Raw genomic sequence first — 20,915 nt, forward strand, 5'->3', positions numbered from 1 at the left:
AGCTCCCATCTTATAAAAGCAAGGCCCAACGTTGGGTATCGCCCCCACAACCTCCATCAATTCCAGCCAGCATGGCCAATGTTAAGCGAAGCCGCAATAAACAAACAAGAATATTTCAAAAGGTCTAATGAAAATAAGGTCTGCCTGCTGAGGGTAATTCCGTAAGGAGGGGACCAGTGCTCACAGCTCAGTGACAGAGCACACACTTCAAATGTAGGAGAATGATCTAGGCTTGGTCCGTGGCTTCTCCAGGGGACAAAAACTGGGACAGTCTGAAACTCTGGAAAACTGCTAGTCAGTGTAGAGAACCTGTGACCAAGTCCAAATGTTGTTGGACTCCAGAACCCATCATCCTTGACCGTTAGCCATGCTGGCCTGGGGCTGATGGGAACTGGAGTCCAACAACATCTGTAGACCCCACTCCTAGTGTAGGAAATACTGAATGAGGTGGGCCTGACAGTCTGAGCTGCTAAGTGACCCAACTGCACTGGCTGCCAATTAGTTTCCGGCCTCAATTCGAAGTGCTGGATGTGACCTTTAAACGGCCTAGGACTGCAATACCTCAAGGACCGTTCCTCTCCATATGAACCATCCCAGACTCTGTGTTCATCCTATGAGGCCCTTATTTGTGTGCCTCCTTCATGCGAGGCCCAGAGAGGGGCAACACAAGAAGGGGCCTTTTCTGTGGTGGCCCCTCATTTGTAGAATGCTTCCCCAGGGAGGCTCGTCTGGCACCTTCATTGTGCATTTTTAGGCTCCAGGCCTGAAAACATTTCTCTTAAACCAGGCATTTGGCTGATTGACATCCCATGCCTTTTTAAACGTTTTGTGGGACGGGGGATTCTTGGTTTTCCACTGTTCTTATTCTGTGGTTTTTTTTTAATATTGTAATTTTATGTTGTGAACTGAGATCTATGGATGAAGGCTGGGATGCAAATGGAAGAAATAAATAAGATAAATATGCCTGGATAGCTCAGTTGAGCGTGGTGCTAATAATGCCAAGGCTGAAGGGCTCAATCCCCATGCGTTGTCGGGGGGTTGGACTAGATGACCCTCAGGGTCCCTTCCATTTCCCGGTCTCTGTTATTCTTGCTGTTGCCCATTCAGAAGAAACAACCAATAAAACTGAAGCAGGAATGGCAAGTTTGGCTTTCCTGTGACAGTGCAGAAAGGGCACTTCTCTAGTTAAACTGCACTGTTCATACACAATACTGTTTCACTGTTGAGATTCAGGACAAGGCTTTTTTCCCTTGCAACTCAGCCAGGTTCAGTTTTTGAAGCAGGCATCCAATGCCTTTGTTCAGATGTGCTTTTGCTGCTTACAGATCCCGTTATTTTGCGGGCCAAGGTCCTGACCTAAAAGGGCTTTACCCAATTTAACAGATGGCTATTTCTGGCCATGAAAACAACACTTAACCGTCTGCAGAGCTGAAACAGACCGGGGGGGCGGGCGGGGGGGGGGAGGAATCTGTAAGAAAGGATACAGGAAAGGACAAAAAGGGAACAAATTTACAGCTCCTCCATTAACAATAAAAAGCACAGGGAAAATTGGTGCACACATGTTGCTAAATACCATCTTTGGATTTTGCCTTGTAAAAGATAATGGCATTAAAGAAATCCCTGCTGAAAATTAAATCTAAAAAGATGTTTTTTCTGTTTCTAACATTAGTGTGTAGGCTTGCCACAATTCCACTTTTATTGGGGGGACACACACACACACACACACACACACACACACACACACACACACTTCTGCTAATTCAAGTCAACTCTCATTCAAGGGGGGGGGGGCAAATCCAATATGGGCTTCACATGGGAACTTCTCACCAAAAGAAAGTGTGTTGCATTAGATAAGCTTCACATTTCATCTAGTCCACGGGTAGCCAATGAGGTGCCCATCAGAAGTTACTGGACTACAACACCCACCATCCCTGCTCACTGGCCATGCTGGCAGAGGCTGATGGGAGTTGGAGTCCATCAACATCTGGAGAGAACCATGTTGGCTGCAACTGAGTCAGCATAACCGAATGAGAGTTAAGGGTGTGTGTGTGTGTGTGTGTGTGTGTGTGCACTAGAGAAGGGCCAAATGCAGATATGACGGCCCCTTGCAAACCATGGTTTAGAAATGGAGAGAAAGTCTACACTCTTCTCTTTTTTTCATCAGGGCAGTGCTAACCACCATCAAAAGTTAACATGTGCCACCCATGGTTTCCTCATAGACCAGCACTTGAAAACATGGTTTGAAGTGTGGTTGCAAATCGTAGTTGATGAGGGAATCTGATCAGCATTAACCATGGTTTGATGTTATGAGCGAGCGGCCTTGGGCTTACACACACTCCTTCCTTGCCTTGCATGTGCAAACCATTTCTGGTTTGCAGCAACCTAGACTTTGTCATTATGTCTGAGCCAAACCCAAATTGCTTAGAAGAACAGGGCCCCAAATCGTAGTTCGATGGGGGCTTCTGCAAGCCATGGTTAGCAGGGTTTGGACAAAACAGCAAACCGTGGTTTGAGGCAAACTAGGATAATAACATTCCCCATCAGCTGTGGAGTAACAGAAATTGAAATTACTAGTGCTGATAATACTAAATCACTTTTAACATCACATCTTAGTCCCAGAGAGAGAGAGAGAGAAATGTGTGCGTGTGAGGGTTTGTAACATGCACCCACAGCTCTACAAAAATCCTTTTGAAAATGTGGCAGACTCGTTTCGTTTCCCATCAGAGTTCCTTGTTAGTTTTCTGTCATCTTCCTCTTGAATCTACTCTATGTCCTACTAAGCGCCTCACCCCACAACACCCCAGGCAGACCAGTCAAAAGGCCATCAAAATGTCTTGGGGGCACAAAAGCCTGCCATTAGAAGAGAGGGCTTTGCGATTCTACTTCTTCAGAAAAGCGATTTATCCAGAAAGGTTTCCTAAAAGACCTCATTCAGCAGGCATGACAAGAATACTGATTTACCCACCGCAAAGCCCCCAAGAAGCCACTAGTCTGCACGAGGCAACTTTTCCCTGGAAGTGGAATGGCTTCTCATTTGTCATGGTGTCATTTTTTCTTACACCAGGCCCAGTAACAAAGAAACGTTATTTCCTCAGGGGAGAAAAGTTATAGAGACGGTGAAGGTCTTTCCTCTGCCTCATTCCTCACGTGTGCACACAACCCCCTCCCGAGCGACCCACCGTCTCCCCCCTCAAGAGCCAAGGTCAGACAAAGCCTGGGCACTGAGACCGCCAACGCCTCAACTAATATCTGAGAACAGTTACTCACCTCTAGCGTGGTCAATACAATCTTCTCAACCGAAGAAAAATAAGCCTCCCACAAGAACTGTGTCTGCTGTCTAAGTGCTAGGATTTTATCCTGATGGATAGACCTGATTGTAGAAGGGATCTGTAATACAACGTTGAAACAAATCAGACAGTGTAGAAAACATTGCAACCCGAGAACATTAAGGCACTTCTGGGGGCCTTTCCAGATGATCCGTTTACGGCACAATCAGTTTAGGTTTTATAGATCAGCGCATAGTGCATTTGGCTCCCATTTGAAGCACACAATCCACACTGTCAGACAACAGCAGCAGCCGTGATAGCAGTAATTGGAAATTGAATTATACAGGCTGCTCGTTTGTGCTGCTGTCTCTCTGCCCCACTTCCGACTGGACAGGCTGTGCTTCCCACACTTCTGAGAGTTTGCAAAATCAGAGACTTTTCCAGAAGAAGATCGGTTCGCAACCTTACCCTGCCAGGGAGATCTCTTTTACCAAGTTAACAGCGCGCTGCTACTCTTTCCCTTTAAAATAGTTGTGAGAATTTAGCATCAATGCCCTGTAGTTGTTATTCTTATTTTGGGGTTCTAGTGCCCTCAGTGTGGGTGCCCGATAATCTTTCAAAATCAGAAACGCCCCGTTCCTTTCCCATTTCCCCCTTCTTCTCAGTAGTAGGAAGCTGGCTTAACTAGACAAGCAACCCCAACGGAGGCCGTATGACCTGACAGATATGACCCCTCAGATATGGTCCAATTACAGGCCAACCACTTTCTCCAAATCCTGCCTTAGCCCTACGATCTTTGGACATAGACTTGGGCTCCACGCTCTGCCACGATGAATAGTAGGCTTCTTACTGACTGTGGCACGGTTAACGATAGCCCAGAAATGGAAGAACCAGAATGAAATACCCCTAGACATATGGGGAAATAATATCTGGGATACAGCAATATCTGAGCATCTCACCAGACACAAGAGGGCCATTAAAGACAATAATAAATAGAGACACCTTCCAAGAAACGTGGACTCCTTTCTTTTATGTTAATGACCAAAATCAAGACCTCCTTATACCAACCACTCAATATTCTCAATGGAGAGGTTACGTTATGTCTGAATGTTGACTGTGTTAAGTGTATGTCTAAAGACAAGGGGTAAAACAGAGCTAAACATTATAAGTTAAGGGCCTTTGCAGATGACTTAGTACTTACTTTACAAGAGCCAGACACTAGTACAAAAAGGGTGTTGGAGTTAATTCAGGAATTTGGTCAAGTGGCCGGATTTAAATTGAACAAACAGAAGACTAAGGTTTTGGAAAAAAATCTAACAGTCATGGAGAGGGAGAAGTTCCAGAATGAAACAGGTTTGACAGTGGTTAAGAAGGTGAAATACCTAGGGGTTCATTTGACATCTAAGAATTTGAATTTGTATAAAGACAACTATGAGAAATGTTGGTCAGAAGTTAAAAAAGATCTAGAAATATGGTCAAATTTGAAACTGTCAATGTTAGGCCGAATTGCAGTTATTAAGATGAATGTATTGCCTAGAATCTTATTTTTGTTTCAAACATTGCAAATTCTTGACAAGAGGGACTGTTTCCAGAGGTGGCAGAAGGACATTTCGAAATTTGTCTGGCAGGGCAAAAAGCCCAGAATAAAATTTAAAATATTAACAGATACAAAGGAAAGAGGGGGATTTGCCCTGCCGGACTTAAAACTGTACTATGAATCAGCAGTGTTTTGCTGGTTGAAAGAGTGGATGCTCCTCGAGAATACAGATATCTTGGATTTAGAAGGTTTTAACAATGCATTTGGTTGGCATGCATATCTATGGTATGACAAAGTTAAGGTGCATAGGGCCTTCAAAAACCATATTGTTAGAAAAGCACTATATAATGTCTGGACAAGATATAAAGATCTGTTGGAAAACAAAACCCCTAGATGGTTGTCACCTTTGGAGGCTAAAGCGTTGAAAAAACTTAATATGGAAGCCGAATGGCCAAAGTATTGGGAAATTTTGGAACAAGATGGAGATAAGTTGAAGTTACAGAGTCACGAGAAATTGAAAACCAAAGTACGAGACTGGCTCCATTATTATCAAATAATGGAGGTTTATAAACAAGACAGGAAAATTGGCTTCCAGGTGGAGAAATCAAAATTAGAAGCTGAACTGTTAGAACCCAATACTAAGAATTTGTCAAGAATGTATAACTTGCTGCTGAAATGGAATACACAAGACGAAACAGTTAAATCAGCTATGATTAAATGGGCACAGGACATTGGTCATAACATTATGTTTGCTGACTGGGAATGGTTGTGGAACACCGGTATAAAATTTACGGCATGTAATGCCTTAAAGGAAAATATTATGAAAATGATCTATAGGTGGTACATGACCCCAGTCAAGCTAGCAAAAATTTACCATTTGCCTGACAATAAGTGTTGGAAATGTAAAGAAACTGAAGGTACTTTCTATCACCTTTGGTGGACGTGCCCGAAGATTAAGGCTTTCTGGGAAATGATATATAATGAAATGAAAAAGGTACTTAAATGTACCTTCCCTAAGAAACCAGAGGCCTTTCTCCTGGGCATTGTCGGCCAATTGGTGTCAAAGAAAGACAGAAATTTTTTTTATGTATGCTACGACAGCAGCAAGAATACTTATCGCAAAGTACTGGAAGACACAAGATCTACCCACCCTGGAAGAATGGCAGATGAAGGTGATGGACTATATGACATTGGCCGAAATGACTGGCAGAATCCGTGATCAGGGGAAAGAGACGGCGGAAGAAGATTGGAAGAAATTTAAAATTTATCTTAAGAACTATTATAAAATTGATGAATGCTAAAATGTCGAGGTTTCGAGAAAGAAAAGGAGATTACAGCGACAAAAGATTAAGTTAAAGAAAAGAATAATAAGAAATATATTTGAGAAAATTAAGTTTTGGATTTGCTGAAATAATTTTGGAAATTGGGATGTAGAAAGGGGAGGTTTGGGGAAGTCCGAGAAGTGAGGTTTATGAAAAAAAGGTTATGAAATTATACATGTTTGTTTGTCTTTTTATTTGTTTGTATTGTTTATAAAAATTTTGTAAAATCAATAAAAAAATTATAAAAAAAATAAATAAAGACAAGGGGTAAAACAAACACCATTAGTTGTACTGCTATATACTTGTTTAATGGTTGTTGTATTTATTTCAAAACCAACAAAATTTTGTTTTTAAAAAAGATACAGTCCTGTACTGTCAATATATGAACTAGCTCAATGTGCTTCGTTCCCAGTTCACCATGGCCACCCTTAGGGAAAGTGGTTTAACTAGGCTAAGGGGTTGTCAAGATGGGATATGGGTGGCACTGTGGTCTAAACCACTGAGCATCTTGGGCTTGCCAATCAGAAGGTCAGCAGTTTGAATCCCCACAATGGGGTGATGTCAGTGAAGGAACTTCTCTGACAGGTGAGCTCCCTTTCCTCTGTCCCAGCTCCTGCCAACCTAGAAGTTCGAACACACACTAGTGCAAGTAGATAAATAGGTACCACTGTGGCAGGAAGGTGAACTGCGTTTCCATGCACTCTGGTGTTCCGTTGCGCCAGAAGCGGTTTAGTCATGCTGGCTACATGATCTGAAAAGCTATCTGTGGACAAATGCCGGCTCCCTCAGCCTGAAAAGCGAGATGAGCGCCGCACCCCATAGTCGCCTTTGACTGGACTTAACTGTCCAGGGGTCCTTTACCTTTAACCTCCAGATATTCCTGGACTCCAGCTCTCATCAGCCCTCCCAGCTGGGACTATGGGTGCTGCAGTCTAGCAATATCCGGAAAGCACCGCATTGGCTACCCATGGGGACTAGATCACATGTGGCCAAAAACTAGATCATAGCATGAGCCTGTCAATTTAGGACAATGGGGCATCTTCTCCAACGTTCTGCTCTCACAGTGGCCCACCAGACGCCTGTGGGAATCCTGCAAGCGGACATGAACGCAACACTCTGCCCACCTATGACTCATAGCAACTTATTCAGAGTCACACTGATAGTGGTGGTTGAACTTAGCCATTGCTAGTGGCCATTGATACTAGATTTCCAGGGTACCACCTAATGCCTCCTGTTTCCAAGCATCCATGCAAAGAACACAGGACTAACTAGACTTCAATCTATATCCAGCCAGGCTGGATTGTGTTCTTAAAAGCAGGAGTACCTACTTGGGACCAGTTAACCCAGCTGAGTTATGCTTTAATACCTTCCCAAGTGTGTGTTCTTGCTTTCTAATTCCTACACTCATTGCTGGACCGCAGGGATTCGCATTCCACAAACAAACAAGGGGGGAAAAGAAAGAAATAGACCATGCAAGATTGAGGTTTGCCCAACTCATGGCCTTCAGGCACCTTGCAGACTCATTCAAGGAACATGCGTGGACACAGCAAAATAAATGCACCCAGGTACTTTTCTGTTCTTCACTTTCTGCTGTTTATTTAGGTAAGCTTATCTGAAGGGGGGGGTGCAGAAATAAATCCTTCCTTTTGTTTGGAGCATAGTGTTTTCTCATTAGAGGGCTCCGTTCCCTCTAAGCCTTTCAAATATTCATATATTTTTTCATATATTCTTTCCGGACTAATTATGCACAAGGCAAGCACCTATGTTTGCTTTTGATTTGTGCTGCTCTGCATTTTCCTCTTAGATATTAGATTACACACAGCGAATGCTTCCTCACTCACGCACACCCTTCTCACTTATCGGAGGGGGTTGGGGAAAATCCATTTCCCAATAAAATATTCTTAATTAGAATACATCTGTTCTCTGCATAGCCTCTTGGGAGGGGCAGGGGAAACAGCTTGGTGGCAAGGATCTCCTTATGTCAAGCACAGATTTCATATAGACTTGGCATCAAGTTCAACTAAAAGCAGCTCAGTTTGAAATGCCCAACTTTCCTGAGATTGCTTCAGCAAAACATTAAGCCCATAATGAATGTCAGGTGTGAAACAAAAGGTCCCAAGACAATGGGATAGGTTGTTGAACTACAAAGCGGGTTCTCCTTCATGGAGAGCACGTGTTGCGGTGGGAGCAACCATGACATCCCCTGTTGCTGGGCGGGTTAGTTTGGATGGCCACGGATTTGATTGGGCACCTCCAATGTTGCTGGAGGGAAATTGATTGTTGCAATTTTAATTGATTGATGGGGGTGCTATATAGGTCCCTGAGCGCAGCGTTGAGCTTCTTCTTTTCACTGCGCACATCGGATTACCCACCCTCCCTCCCTTTATTTAGGATTTGTTTGCGCTGATCTTGCTATGCCTGTCATGGGGTCATTTGCTTTGGAGCAGGGGCCTGGTAGGAATTTTACCATTTGGCTGATTGGCTGGTGCCATTTGGGTTTTGCCTACTTCGTAGCAAATCGTCACAACTTGTAAGGTTGCAGTTAGGCATTGGTTAATTTTTGGGTTGGTGGAGGGGATGTGGCTGGCTGTGCCTGCCCCTCCAATGCTGCTGCTGCAAGGGTATTCCATTAAAGGAATCCAAGGGCTCGCCATGCTTTTGTCCGCATCCCTGGCAAAGGGCTAGGGCCATGCAAGAACCCCAGGGAGCCCTTGGGGAGAGGGGAGAGCCTGGTGCCCAGCTTTTTCTCTCCCCAAAACTGTTTACCCCTACTGACTTCCTCATGGGTGCGGTTGTCAGTTCTGTTCCTACCTCCAAGTGGGAATAGATAGTCGCTAACCAATGCCTAAGCAACCACTCACTTACTGTAATTCAATAAAGTTGTGGCCAAAATTATGCCAAAAACCAAAACCAAAATGATGTGTGAACGTGTTTTTATTCAGGGGTGTTTTGGGGGTCCTCGTCATGCAACTCCCAGCATTCCTGAAGATTGGCTGTCTGGCTGAGGCTGATGGGAGTTGGAGTCCAACATTTGGAGGTCCACAGTTTCCCCATCCCTGCAGTAGAGCCATCACTGAAGATATGGCCAGGAGGAGGAGAACAGCCAGATATATCAACTGTTCAGAGCCAGACCAGGACTGCTGAGACCCTGGTTATTATGCAGAAGGTGCATTTTTCCTATGATGCTAGAGTATTATTTAAAAACTGCTCAGTTGCCTTTCCAAATAACCTCTTCCTAAGGCAGATCGCAACAGATAATCTAATACCCAAACCTAACTGTGCAATCAGAAGCGAGTCCCATGTATCCAATGAGAGTTACTCACGAGTAAGCGCATTTATAATTGCAGCCTACTTTCACTTTATGTTTTTTTACTAAACTGGTATTTTGAATTGTTCTTGCAGCCTTGCTCATGGCTAAAACGTTATAGGGCAGAAATATCTGGTCAATATGTACAGGTAGAATGTTTAATGGCCACGTGCATTTGGAGACAGGTTTTTTGCAATGTTTAAGCGTATGCATTTTTACTTGTTAGGCAGCTATTTTTGCAGTATAAATTTGCATTGATCGCATTAAGTTATTTTTGCCCAAGCGCTTTCAGCCGAATCTTTTGATATATACCTGTGTGTGCAACGAAGAAGCATCAAATCCATTAGACAGAGTGAGCCATTCATATTTGCAAAGCAGGGGAAAAGCTTATTTTCTAAACTATATATTTTTGTGTGAGTTGATTCGCTTCTAACAGATGGGAGCCGAAACCAGAGCTCCCATTTTTAACCGTGCTTGGCTATTTGCTATTAATCTTCTTGGCCTAGACGTTGGGTGTGGGAAATGATGGATCTGTGCTGATCTGCCACAAATACACTAGAATTATTAGAAAGGGATGACGTTTTAATAGCAGGTCATTTGTGTAATAATGGGAAAGAGAAGGTGGGGAGGGGGAATGACTTTTGCATTAAAAAAAGGAGGGTAGGATGGGGGGGGGAAGAGAGAGAGAGAGCGTCTAACTGGTTCAGGCTTCCCTGGAGTGGGAGCTGGTGCAAGGATGAAGAGAATATGTAAATAAAAACATCCGAGCTAGTCTAAAAATGAGAAATGGGAAACTGTAACACAACAAAAACATTTCCCAGAGCAGACATTCTGGCTCAGCGCCAGGTCTTTAAAAACCACTGTTAATAACGGCGTAGTAGCTTGCCTTGGTAAGGAAGCAGCTGTGAAGAGAATCAATTCTGCATTACAAGAACAGGACAAAGATTTGGAACATTAATGTCCCCATGTGGGGAGGCAAGTGGAGGGGGGGGGGAGAGAAGAGAGGGAGACCTGGAATCCTTCCTTCCCTTTGCCTTCTGCAACCAGCAAGCCCAGATCCTGCAGCTGGGTCATGCAGATTTTCAAAAATGTGCATGATTTAGATATTTCGGTTGCATGGCAGGGGCCATAATCAAGCAAACAGCTGCGCTGGACCGCTGGATAGCTCAGCTGGTTCAAGCGTGGTGCTGATAACACTAAGGTCGCAGGTTTGGTCCCCATATGGGATAGCTGTATACAGTGGTACCTCGGGTTAAGTACTTAATTCATTCCGGAGGTCCGTTCTTAACCTGAAACTGTTCTTAACCTGAAGCAGCACTTTAGCTAATGGGCCTCCTGCTGCTGCTGCACCGCCGGAGCACGATTTCTGTTCTCATCCTGAAGCAAAGTTCTTAACCTGAAGCACTATTTCTGGGTTAGCGGAGTCTGTAACCTGAAGCGTCTGTAACCTGAGGTACCACTGCATTGCAGAGGGTTGGACTTGATGATCCTAGCTTTACAAGTCTTTGATTCTATGCTTTGCATAGTTTCAGTTCCTGGCATCCGGATGCATCAAGATGCAGGGATTTGCCTCTATTTCCCTGACGTTGGAAGAGCAGACAGAGGTGCATAAAATCAGGACCGTCAGGGAGAAAATGAATAGGGTGAATTTTCCCTTCCTCTCTTGCTGTCAGGCCTGGGGGATTCTCTCCTCCCCCCCCCCCCCGTAGCATCAAAGAGCAAGGAAGAAACAAGAAAGTATTTATGGTTTTATTCCGTCATCGTGGTGCAAGACAAAGAATCCTGTCCTTTACTCCATAGTGGCATTGCTCACTCTGAGCTCCTGCCCTTCTCTCCCCAGCAACATCCCTTGGCTCTACAGGGGGTGGGGCAGTAGTCAAATGCCCTTGAGCCCATTGCTCTTGAACTCTAATTGGGCGATGAGATCTCGGGGAGTTTGGCTCTTCTATGTTTTCCAAGCTGGCTGTTCTCCCCCTCCTTCTCCTAACACCTCATAACTAAGCTGTTCTGAGTTCTGCTGTAATTCAATCCTGTCTCCCTTTTTTCTGGAAGCTACTGGTGGAGAAGGGGGGGGGCAATCTCCACCATTCCCTGTCCTCCTCCAAGGGAAGCAGAGGACAAGGAGGGGGCGATCTAGAACCCTCCTTCTCCCCCTCCTCTTCGGTCCAGTCCCTGACAATACTGGGTCATCCAATTAAGATGAATGGTAGGAGATTCAGGACAGACCAAACAAAGGGTTGCTCCACACAGGGCATAATTCAACAGCAGAACCTGCTACTTGCAAAACAGCAGTGGTCACCAACTTAGATGGCTTTCATGGGAGGTTAGATAAATTCATGGAGCCTCGTGCTATTAATGGCGATCGGTAGGATGGCCAAGCACTGCTTCAAGAGCTGGAGGCAAATATGCCCCTGAATACTAGTTAATATAATTAAAGCTATGGTTTTCCCAGTGGTGATGTATGGAAGTGAGAGCCGGATCATAAAGAAGGCTGATCGCCGGAGAATTGATGCTTTTGAATTCTGGTGCTGGAGGAGACTCTTGAGAGTCCCATGGACTGCAAGAAGATCAAACCTATCCATTCTGAAGGAAATCAGCCCAGAGTGCTCACTGGAAGGACAGATCGTGAAGTTGAGGCTCCAATACTTTGGCCACCTCATGAGAAGAGAAGACTCCCTGGAAAAGACCCTGATGTTGGGAAAGATGGAGGGCACAAGGAGAAGGGGACGACAGAGGATGAGATGGTTGGACAGTGTTCTCGAAGCTACCAGCATGAGTCTGACCAAACTGTGGGAGGCAGTGGAAGACAGAAGTGCCTGGCGTGCTCTGGTCCATGGGGTCACGAAGAGACAGACGCGACTAAACGACTGAACAACAACAACAATAACAACAACAAAATGGGAGCAGATCCACTGCTTTCAGTACGTCCACAAGTATGTGGAAACAAAACAGCCTTGAGCCCCAGGGCTCACCTTATGTCCTCATGCATTACTGAATGGTGTATTTCAAATTACTGGAGAAGGAGGAATGGTATCTTAAGATGTTGGAATATGCAGCGTTAGCAGGTCTGATCCAGATGATAGACCGTACATGGAAGATTGGAAAATATTTGTAGATTACGGTATATTAGAAGTCAGTGTCGGCAGGTAAATACGTTAGCAGGATGAGAGTAGATTCAGTGGTATAAGGTAAAGTGAGGTGAAAAGAAGATGAGAAGGGAAGGTATGGAATAGTTAGCATATGCAGAGCAGATGGGTAACTGAAGACACCATGGAAGGAGGGGGAGTGAAATCGAGACTATTGGGAGTGTTTGGATGGTATTGTATAAATGTGAAATATGTAACAGAAAAGCAAATAAATTTTTTATATACAAAGTGGTATCTTTGTGTGGGCCTGGCATGACTGTGTAGCTTGGCTGGTCTCACTTTCTCGTCCCAAGAAACTCCTGGTTTGCAATAACTGGCCCATGGAAGAGGCGAAAGAGATCCAAGGGACATGTCTATGCTTCCCGCATGTTTCTACATCATATCCCATTGTGAAACCATTCTGAGCTGCCCCCAAATAATGCCTTGCAGTGTGGAATATTATTGCACCCAACTTCCTGTCCCCCTAGAGAAAGGGGAATAGGAGACTAGGAAGGGTCCGGTGTCCTGTTTTGAGGAATATGAACTTTGAAAATTTCCATACTGATCTTGGACTAATATGTGGATTGGAACTTAGCTACCCACCAGAATCTACCCTTCGAATGTTTAAACCATCAAAGCACACATATAAATGCGTACTTTGAATGAAAAGTACACGTCTACACCTCAAAACACCTATTTAAATCTGTCAACTTCAACTGGTCTCTTGCGAGGGTAAGTCAGATACCAGCCACTGAGACCGTTCAGAACCATGAATATCTTGGAAGTTGAAAGAAACTTTTCCCTTCCAAGCACTTTGCAACTCAGAAGCTGGTGTGCATTTCTCTAAAAAAAAGAAATGAGCTGCTCGTACATTTTTAACCAAGACATTTGGAGGCCTGAGTGACCTTCATGTCAGAAAGTGAATGATGCCTTATTAAATGAGTTAATATTCACAATGACACAGACAAATCCCTCCTGATAAAAATCTCTTTTATAGCCGTGACCTTTCGGATACATCTTTCCTGGAAGTGTGGGAAATGGCTGCCACTGTCAACCACTCTGACGAAGGCCGCGGTTTCTCCCCCCCCCCCCCGCCTTACCTGTAATAACAATCTCTCATCCCCTATGACGGCAGCTTGATTCCAATCAATCACTTCGGAGAACGGCAGCTCCCATCCATTGCTGAGCATCACAGGAACACAGGCAGCCTGCGTAGGCAATCATTAAAATCAGGAAAATGGAAACAATTGCAGCAAAGGCACGCTGCCCCTTCCAAGGCCCCGTGGCAATGAAATTGCAGCCTATTCTGCAGAAATGGGACTTTAATAGAGAATTGTGTTGAAAAGTATTGTGGGGCCATTGCGATGCCACATTTTGAGGATCACTGAACCTTGGGTGAACCTATTGGAAGGCTCATATACTCAGACCACAGAGAGAGAGAGTGGGAAGCCTATCAACGGAGTGGCCCTTGTTTATTCCCTCTAATGCCTGGCTACTTGCATGGTACACACAGATTGGTACAGGCCCATTGGTACACCCCTGTGTGGGCTTGCTATTGGGTCAGAAGGTCCAGCAAATGCAGAACACGGCAGCTACATCGCTGCATGGGCCACCCTATCGCAATCATATTGCACCGGTTCTGGAGGGCTTGCCATGGCTACTGATTTGCTCCTGAGCCAAAACGAAGGTGCTAATTTTAAAAAATAATAATAGGATTTTTATATTAAAGATTTTCAAAACATGGAAAAGTACATGGCACCTCCACTTTCAATTCACAGAGCCTTTTTCACGGTTCATTTACACATAGTGAGAGACCTTTTTGTCATAGACATCTTGCAGCTGGGGGGAAAGAGAGGGGGGAGAGAGAGATGGGGGTGTTGCTCTTTCATTCTGTCACACAGTGTTAGCGTAGGGGGTTATGTCAGCATCATGCAGGTAGGTTCTTTGTGTGTGTGTGTATGCACCCACCCACTGAGAGAGGTTACAAGAGATGAAGGTGCTTTTGTTAATATACAATGCCCTAACGACTTCAGGTCTGGATATCTGGAGGAAGGCCTGCACCCACAAAAGACCTTCCTGCATGTCGAGGTCCTCAGAAAAGGCTCTCCTGATTTTACTGACCCCAGTTGAAGCACATTCCATGGCAACCCAGTGGAGAGGGCCTTCTCTGTGGTGGCACCCAGCCTATGGAATTCCATATCCTCTAAAGAAAGTGGGCCTAAACTCTGATGAGCTTTTGGTGCCTCCTTAAAACTCACCTATTCACCCAAGCTGGCTATTAATTCCTAGCTTGGTTATATGAGTGATTAGAATTTTAGATTTTAATATATGGATTCCATTGTATTCTATTTATATCTCTCGGTAGCTCCAGCACCCACAGAGTGTGGGGGAATTCCAGCTGGGAACAGACCTTTCCTGAAGCCCTTCTCCACAGGGCTGCTTCCAGCAACTTCCTTTTACAGCTTTGGTCATACTCTCTATCTTGGCCTTTGATGGTTCAGGCGTTTTGTTTTGTGGGATCCAAATTTGTAAATGCGGCATCTTTCCTTTTACGGCATGGCCTCCTGCTCCTCCACTTGTGTGCCATGGTAACAGGCTCATTTCCTTTCCATTCACAACTGTGCCATTCACAACTGACCCTACCGTTTCCAGTGCCTGCTGTTTTGAAATCCTGGTGGATCAATGCAGGGTCAAGGACAGACGTCACCGCGGCAAAGCAGAACCCTCCCGACCCCAGCCTTTTGCTGCAGAGATGCCCTTTATTTTTTAACAGTTATTTTCATGCCATTTTAACCCTGGGCGTGCGCTCCCCTGCAGATCGCTTCCCTGTCGCCTGCCTGTTCAAAATCCAACCTAATTGATGCCGTCACTTAAAACTTACTTAGTATGCAATGTGAAAACCCGGGCAGAATTTATAGGCAATTTTGTCTCGGCTGAATTAAAACAATGAGCTGTATTATTTATTTCCTCCTAACTTCCTGGTTGGATGAAGCCAGTGTTTCTCCAGGAATATAGATTCTCTCCCCCACCACCCAACTCCCCAAGTTCAACAAACCCTCTTAGGCTAAGTTAGGGTTACCAGACGTCCCTGGTTCCCGGGGACAGTCCCCGGATTTACAAATCTGTCTCCAGACAAATTCCATCCCTGGAATGTCCCCAGATTTGCAACTCCGGGAAACGTGGCAGCGGCAGCCTGGTAGCGCAGTTAGCTCCGGCTGGCTTCAGGAGTTGCTTGCTACTCGCTGCTGCCGCCACTGCCAAACGTGAACCGGGGACGTCTGGTGGTACAGATCTCCTGCCCCCTTCCCCCTTTGTTTTGAAAGATCGAGGGAGGCTCAGGAGTCGTGGGCGGATGGCTGTTGCCCAGGAGGGGCACAAGGCGTGCAGTTTCTCTGCCAGGCAAGGTGCAAAGCCCTTCTTTTGCACCGTGCAAAACATAAATGTGCAGTTTTTTTTAAAAAAAACTGGGCAATGGCTGCTCGCTCGCTACTCCGAAGCCTCCCCCCCCCCGAGCTGTCAAAACAAAGGGGGAAGGGGGCAGGAGATCAGGGAAGGCTTGGGAGTCATGAGCCGGTGGCATGCCATTGCACAGTTTTTTTAAAAAACTGCGCATTTATGTGTCACAGGGTGCGAAAGAGGGGCTTTGCACCTTTATACAGTGGTGCCTCGCAAGATGAAATTAATCCGTTCCGCGAGTCTCTTCGTCTTGCGGTTTTTTCATCTTGCAAAGCACGGCTATTAGTGGCTATTAACGGCTTAGCGGCTATTAACGGCTTAGCGGCTATTAACGGCTTAGCGGCTTTAAGAAAAAGGAAACAAACTCGCAAGAACTCGCAAGACGTTTCGTCTTGCGAAGCAAGCCCATAGGGAAATTCGTCTTGCGGAACGACTCAAAAAACGGAAAACTCTTTTGTCTTGCGCATTTTTCGTCTTGCGAGGCATTCGTCTTGCGAGGTACCACTGTACAATATGCATGTGTGCTTGGGCCCAGGGTTTTTTGCCTCACCATCCCCACTACTGACTCCCTGTTGCTACTCAGCTTTAAAATAAAAAAGTGTCCCCGGATTCATTGAAAAAAATCTGGTAACCATAGGCTAAGTCAACCCAGCTTTGGTGCAGGCAAAATAGCTGCCAACTGCTCCTGAAGTAGGAACGCCGGATTATGGACTATTAGGGAAATGAAATCTCCAATCCGCCTTCCTTTTGCCTTGCTATCACGCAGCATAGAATTCCAGCTGACAGGAGTGCTAAACGGCTCTAAGTCTCCAGTCAAACGGTTGATCTTACCTGCAGGGCCTCCAGGAACCTGAAGGATCCCAGCCTCCGGCCACGAGGGACGAGACAGAAAGTGGCATTGTGCAGCATTTCACGATAATCATACCTAACAGGAGACAGAGAGGGGGGGAAATAATAAATTAACAATGAGCCCGGGAGTAACTGTGCATGCAAATGTAAACATCTGGTGCTGCACATCTGGTTAGACTCATCGCCGGACCAGCTCACATCTGCAAAGCTGGCATCGCATTAGGGGAGAAACAACAGGAACAAAAGCAAAAGAGAGAAAGGAAAACAAATGTAGATGGCAATATGAAAGCAACTCAGTGAGCTGAAATGAGTCCCCGTCCTCAGTGCTGGATTTACATATAAGCTAAACAAGCTATAGCTTAGGGGCCCCACTCTCTTGGGCCCCCAAAAAAACTTAAAGAAAAGAAAAACACCTGGTGTACATTTCCAAAATATAAGATAAAAAACAAATAAAATAAAACCTACATACAGAAACAGTGTTTTGTGTTGTGTAAGTTCCTATGATGTAAGTAATGGGGCCCCACTTGCTAGCCTGCTCCCTAAAATATCACTGGTTTGCTCATTTCTATATATAGGCAATGACAAACCTAGACAGCACCTTAAAAAGCAGAGACATCACCTTGCCAACAAAGGTCCGTATAGTTAAAGCTATGATTTTCCTAGTAGTGATGTATGGAAGTGAGAGCTGGACTGTAAAGAAGGCTGATCGCCAAAGAATGGATGCTTTTGAATTATGGTGCTGGAGGAGACTCTTGAGAGTCCCATGGACTGCAAAAAGATCAAACCTATCCATTCTGAAGGAAATCAGCCCTGAGTGCTCACTGGAAGGACAGATCCTGAAGCTGAGACTCCAATACTTTGGCCACCTCATGAGAAGAGAAGACTCCCTGGAAGAGACCCTGATGTTGGGAAAGATTGAGGGCACAAGGAGAAGGGGAAAACAGAGGATGGGATGGTTGGATAGTGTTCTCGAAGCTACCAGCATGAGTTTGACCTAACTGCGGGAGGCAGTGGAAGACAGAAGTGCCTGGCGTGCTCTGGTCCATGAGGTCACGAAGAGTCGGACACGACTAAACGACTAAACAACAACAATATATAGGGTGCCTACATTCTGCATGTGTAAACGGCTTCAGATACCTATTAGGTCCATAAATTACCATATAGCATATATTCAACACAAAAAACAGCACAGACAATTTGTTGTTGACAAAGGACAGCTGGACATAGAAAGGGCCCCATTACCTTCAGTAGCTTAGGGCCTCATCAAACCTAAATCTGGCCCTACAGATTATTTCTGTTTAAAAGCAATGGAGGACGGGCAGACAAAAAATGGGGGGTCAAGGAGGGTCAGTTGTGGTGGGGGAGTGAGAAACGTCCCTATTTTCACCTGAGGAATGTTGAAGGGTGTGGGGTTTGCAGTGCAATGCCGTCACTGGTAAGAGAAGCAGAGAATAGGGGCGACTTTTAACGGAGGTTCAAGGAGGCAGAGAGAAAAATGCAGGGAGAAAAAACCTGAGAGAAAGCATGAGAGAAAACAGAGATGGAGAAGAATTTGGTTTGGTCCGCATTTTTAAGTGAACGGCCCTCATTTTTACCTCCTGGGTTAGTACATGAATTTGAATGGAATTCTTTGGAATTCCCTTAAAATCATCACGGATTATTGTGGAAACAGGATGGGCCAAACAAATGGAAAAGTGACATGTGTCAGAAATAGACGACCCATCTCACTAAAAGGGAACCTGGGCTCGGAATTTGTCCTGCTTTGCTGTTCTTTGTAAACACGACAAACACTGCAAAGAATGTCTATTTTTCTCGTCTTGGGATTTTCGGTTTCGCGTTGTAAACTACCCTTGGGAGAAGCTGGGATTAATATTATGTCTTCATATCACACACACACAAAAACATACAGCATCTCTTTTGACTAAGCAGCAGAACAAAAACCATTTGTTGTTTGGAAAACGGTCTTGAGATGCATTTCTGAGCTCAACAGATGCTATTGCAATTTTTGTCGCTAGAATGATCTTGGGGTGAGGAAGACTGGCTCCGATGAATTTCGGATTGTTATAATTTTTTAATAAATCTACGTGTGGAATATGTGATTAATGAATTGATTTAATGCACCCCATTAAGTCACTCATGCTTTCCATTCTGGAAATATTGATGCAAAAGTTGCCCCACGAAGGCATCAATTTATTGTCACTGGAGAAAGAGGCTTGACAACCAATATAGCCAACCAAGAACAACAAGGCACCAAGACAATCTCACCTTAATCAACCCAGTAAAGGATGAAAAATGGCTAGAAAGAGTCAGATTGTGTAACTGGGGGCCAGCAGGGGACAAATTAGCTGGGCTAGGGAGGGAGTAAGAGCAGTGTGTGTGTGTGTGTGTGTGTGTGTTGTGATGCAAGACTGGTTTGGAGAAGAAATTTTGGCAATTAAACACAGAGGACCGGTGACCCCCGTTTCTCAAAATTAAAGCGTTTAGCGAGACCCTACTGCTTTCTTTCCAATTCCATCAATCATTTCAGAACCATTTACCAAAAACACACATCAAATCCCTAACAGTTTCAAGCCAGTTATTAGCTAATTGTGCTTTTGGCAAACCTGCAAATGGCTCTCAACTTGCCAGCCTGCTGGTTCCAGAGACAAAAAAGGATCAAGATTGAATCTCTCCTTGCCCCCACCCCCCCCGCCCGCCCCACCTCACATCCCTTAAACACACACACATGCACCTTCCTTTTCTACAGAGATTTCTGTACTCTGCAAATAGTATAGTAAAATAGTAATTTTTTTACTTTGACAGTAAAATCCTGCACAAAAACTTCACAATGTTAATAATCTCATTTAATCATAGCCTGCAGACACTGAATGTTTTAAAGGTATTTTCTCTCTCTCTCTCTCTCTCTCTCTCTCTCTCTCTCTCTCTCTCTCTCTCTCTCGTGTGTGTGTGTGTGTGAGAGAGAGAGAGAGAGAGAGTGTGTGTGTGTGTGTGTGTGTGTGAGTGTGTGTGATACATCTATACTGTACATGGACATATGCATTTCTGCTTTTATATTTAGTCTCAAGAGGCTGTGAAGACTGCAGTAAACTAATTTTCAGTTACAGGCCCCATCATTAGGAGAGTCCCATTTGCTGAAAGTAGTGTGTATAACTTGCATGGGAATAAGCGTGGTTGTATGGGGAAAAGCCATTTGGAATGGATTAAGATTCTCTCCACCATGACCCAACTTGGGGGACGACGACCCCTTCTGTCGTGTTATTCCAAACTACAGAAGATGCAACTGATAGGCTGTATTAAAAAAGAGTAAAAACCTGGTATGTGTGCACCTAATCTCATCCCGTCTCCCTTTTTATATCAGCTTTTAAAAAATCAACTTTTTCTTGAACCTTCTCCCTTAAGGTAAAGGTAAAGGAACCCCTGACCATTAGGTCCAGTCGTGACCGATTCTGGGGTTGCGGCGCTCATCTCGCTTTATTGGCTGAAGGAGCCGGCGTACAGCTTCTGGGTCATGTGGCCAGCATGACTAAGCCGCATCTGGCAAAACAGAGCAGTGCACAGAAACGCCGTTTACCTTCCCGCCGGAGAGGTACCTATTTATCTACTTGCACTTTGACGTGCTTTCGAACTGCTAGGTTGGCAGGAGCAGGGACCGAGCAACGGGAGCTCACCCTGTCTCTGTCGCGGGGATTCAAACCGCCGACCTTCTGATCGGCAAGTCCTAGGCTCTGTGGTTTAACCCACAGCACCACCTGTGTCCCTCTCTATCCTTCTCCCTTAGATTTAAACAAAACATTGTGACAAACTATAGCTGCAATGATGCACAGTTACGCTGATCCAATTCCAACCAGCCAACCAAATCCATATACAGTGTGTATGGAGAGAATTCATAGAATCATAGAGTTGGAAGAGACCACAAGGGCCATCGAGTCCAACCCCCTGCCAAGCAGGAAACACCATCAGAGCACTCCTGACATATGGTTGTCAAGCCTCTGCTTAAAGACCTCCAAAATAGGAGACTCCACCACACTCCTTGGCAGCAAATTCCACTGTCGA

General features: G+C 44.9%; 1 protein-coding gene across 1 annotated transcript in view; it reads right to left on the reverse strand.

Annotated features, from left to right (window-relative positions):
- EXT1 (exostosin glycosyltransferase 1) overlaps positions 1–20,915 on the reverse strand; it is a 277,208-nt gene that overhangs the window by 22,737 nt on the left and 233,556 nt on the right. Inside the window, exons 2-4 of the mRNA XM_081204590.1 lie at positions 16,845–16,938; positions 13,658–13,765; positions 3,268–3,387 (exon numbers count right to left, since the gene is read on the reverse strand). Of these exons, the coding sequence (XP_081060716.1) occupies positions 3,268–3,387; positions 13,658–13,765; positions 16,845–16,938 (322 nt within the window). The remainder of the gene's footprint in view (positions 1–3,267; positions 3,388–13,657; positions 13,766–16,844; positions 16,939–20,915) is intronic.

Source organism: Podarcis bocagei (genome assembly GCF_964188305.1).
Source record: "Podarcis bocagei genome assembly, chromosome: 8".
Classification (NCBI taxonomy): Eukaryota; Metazoa; Chordata; class Lepidosauria; order Squamata; family Lacertidae; genus Podarcis; species Podarcis bocagei.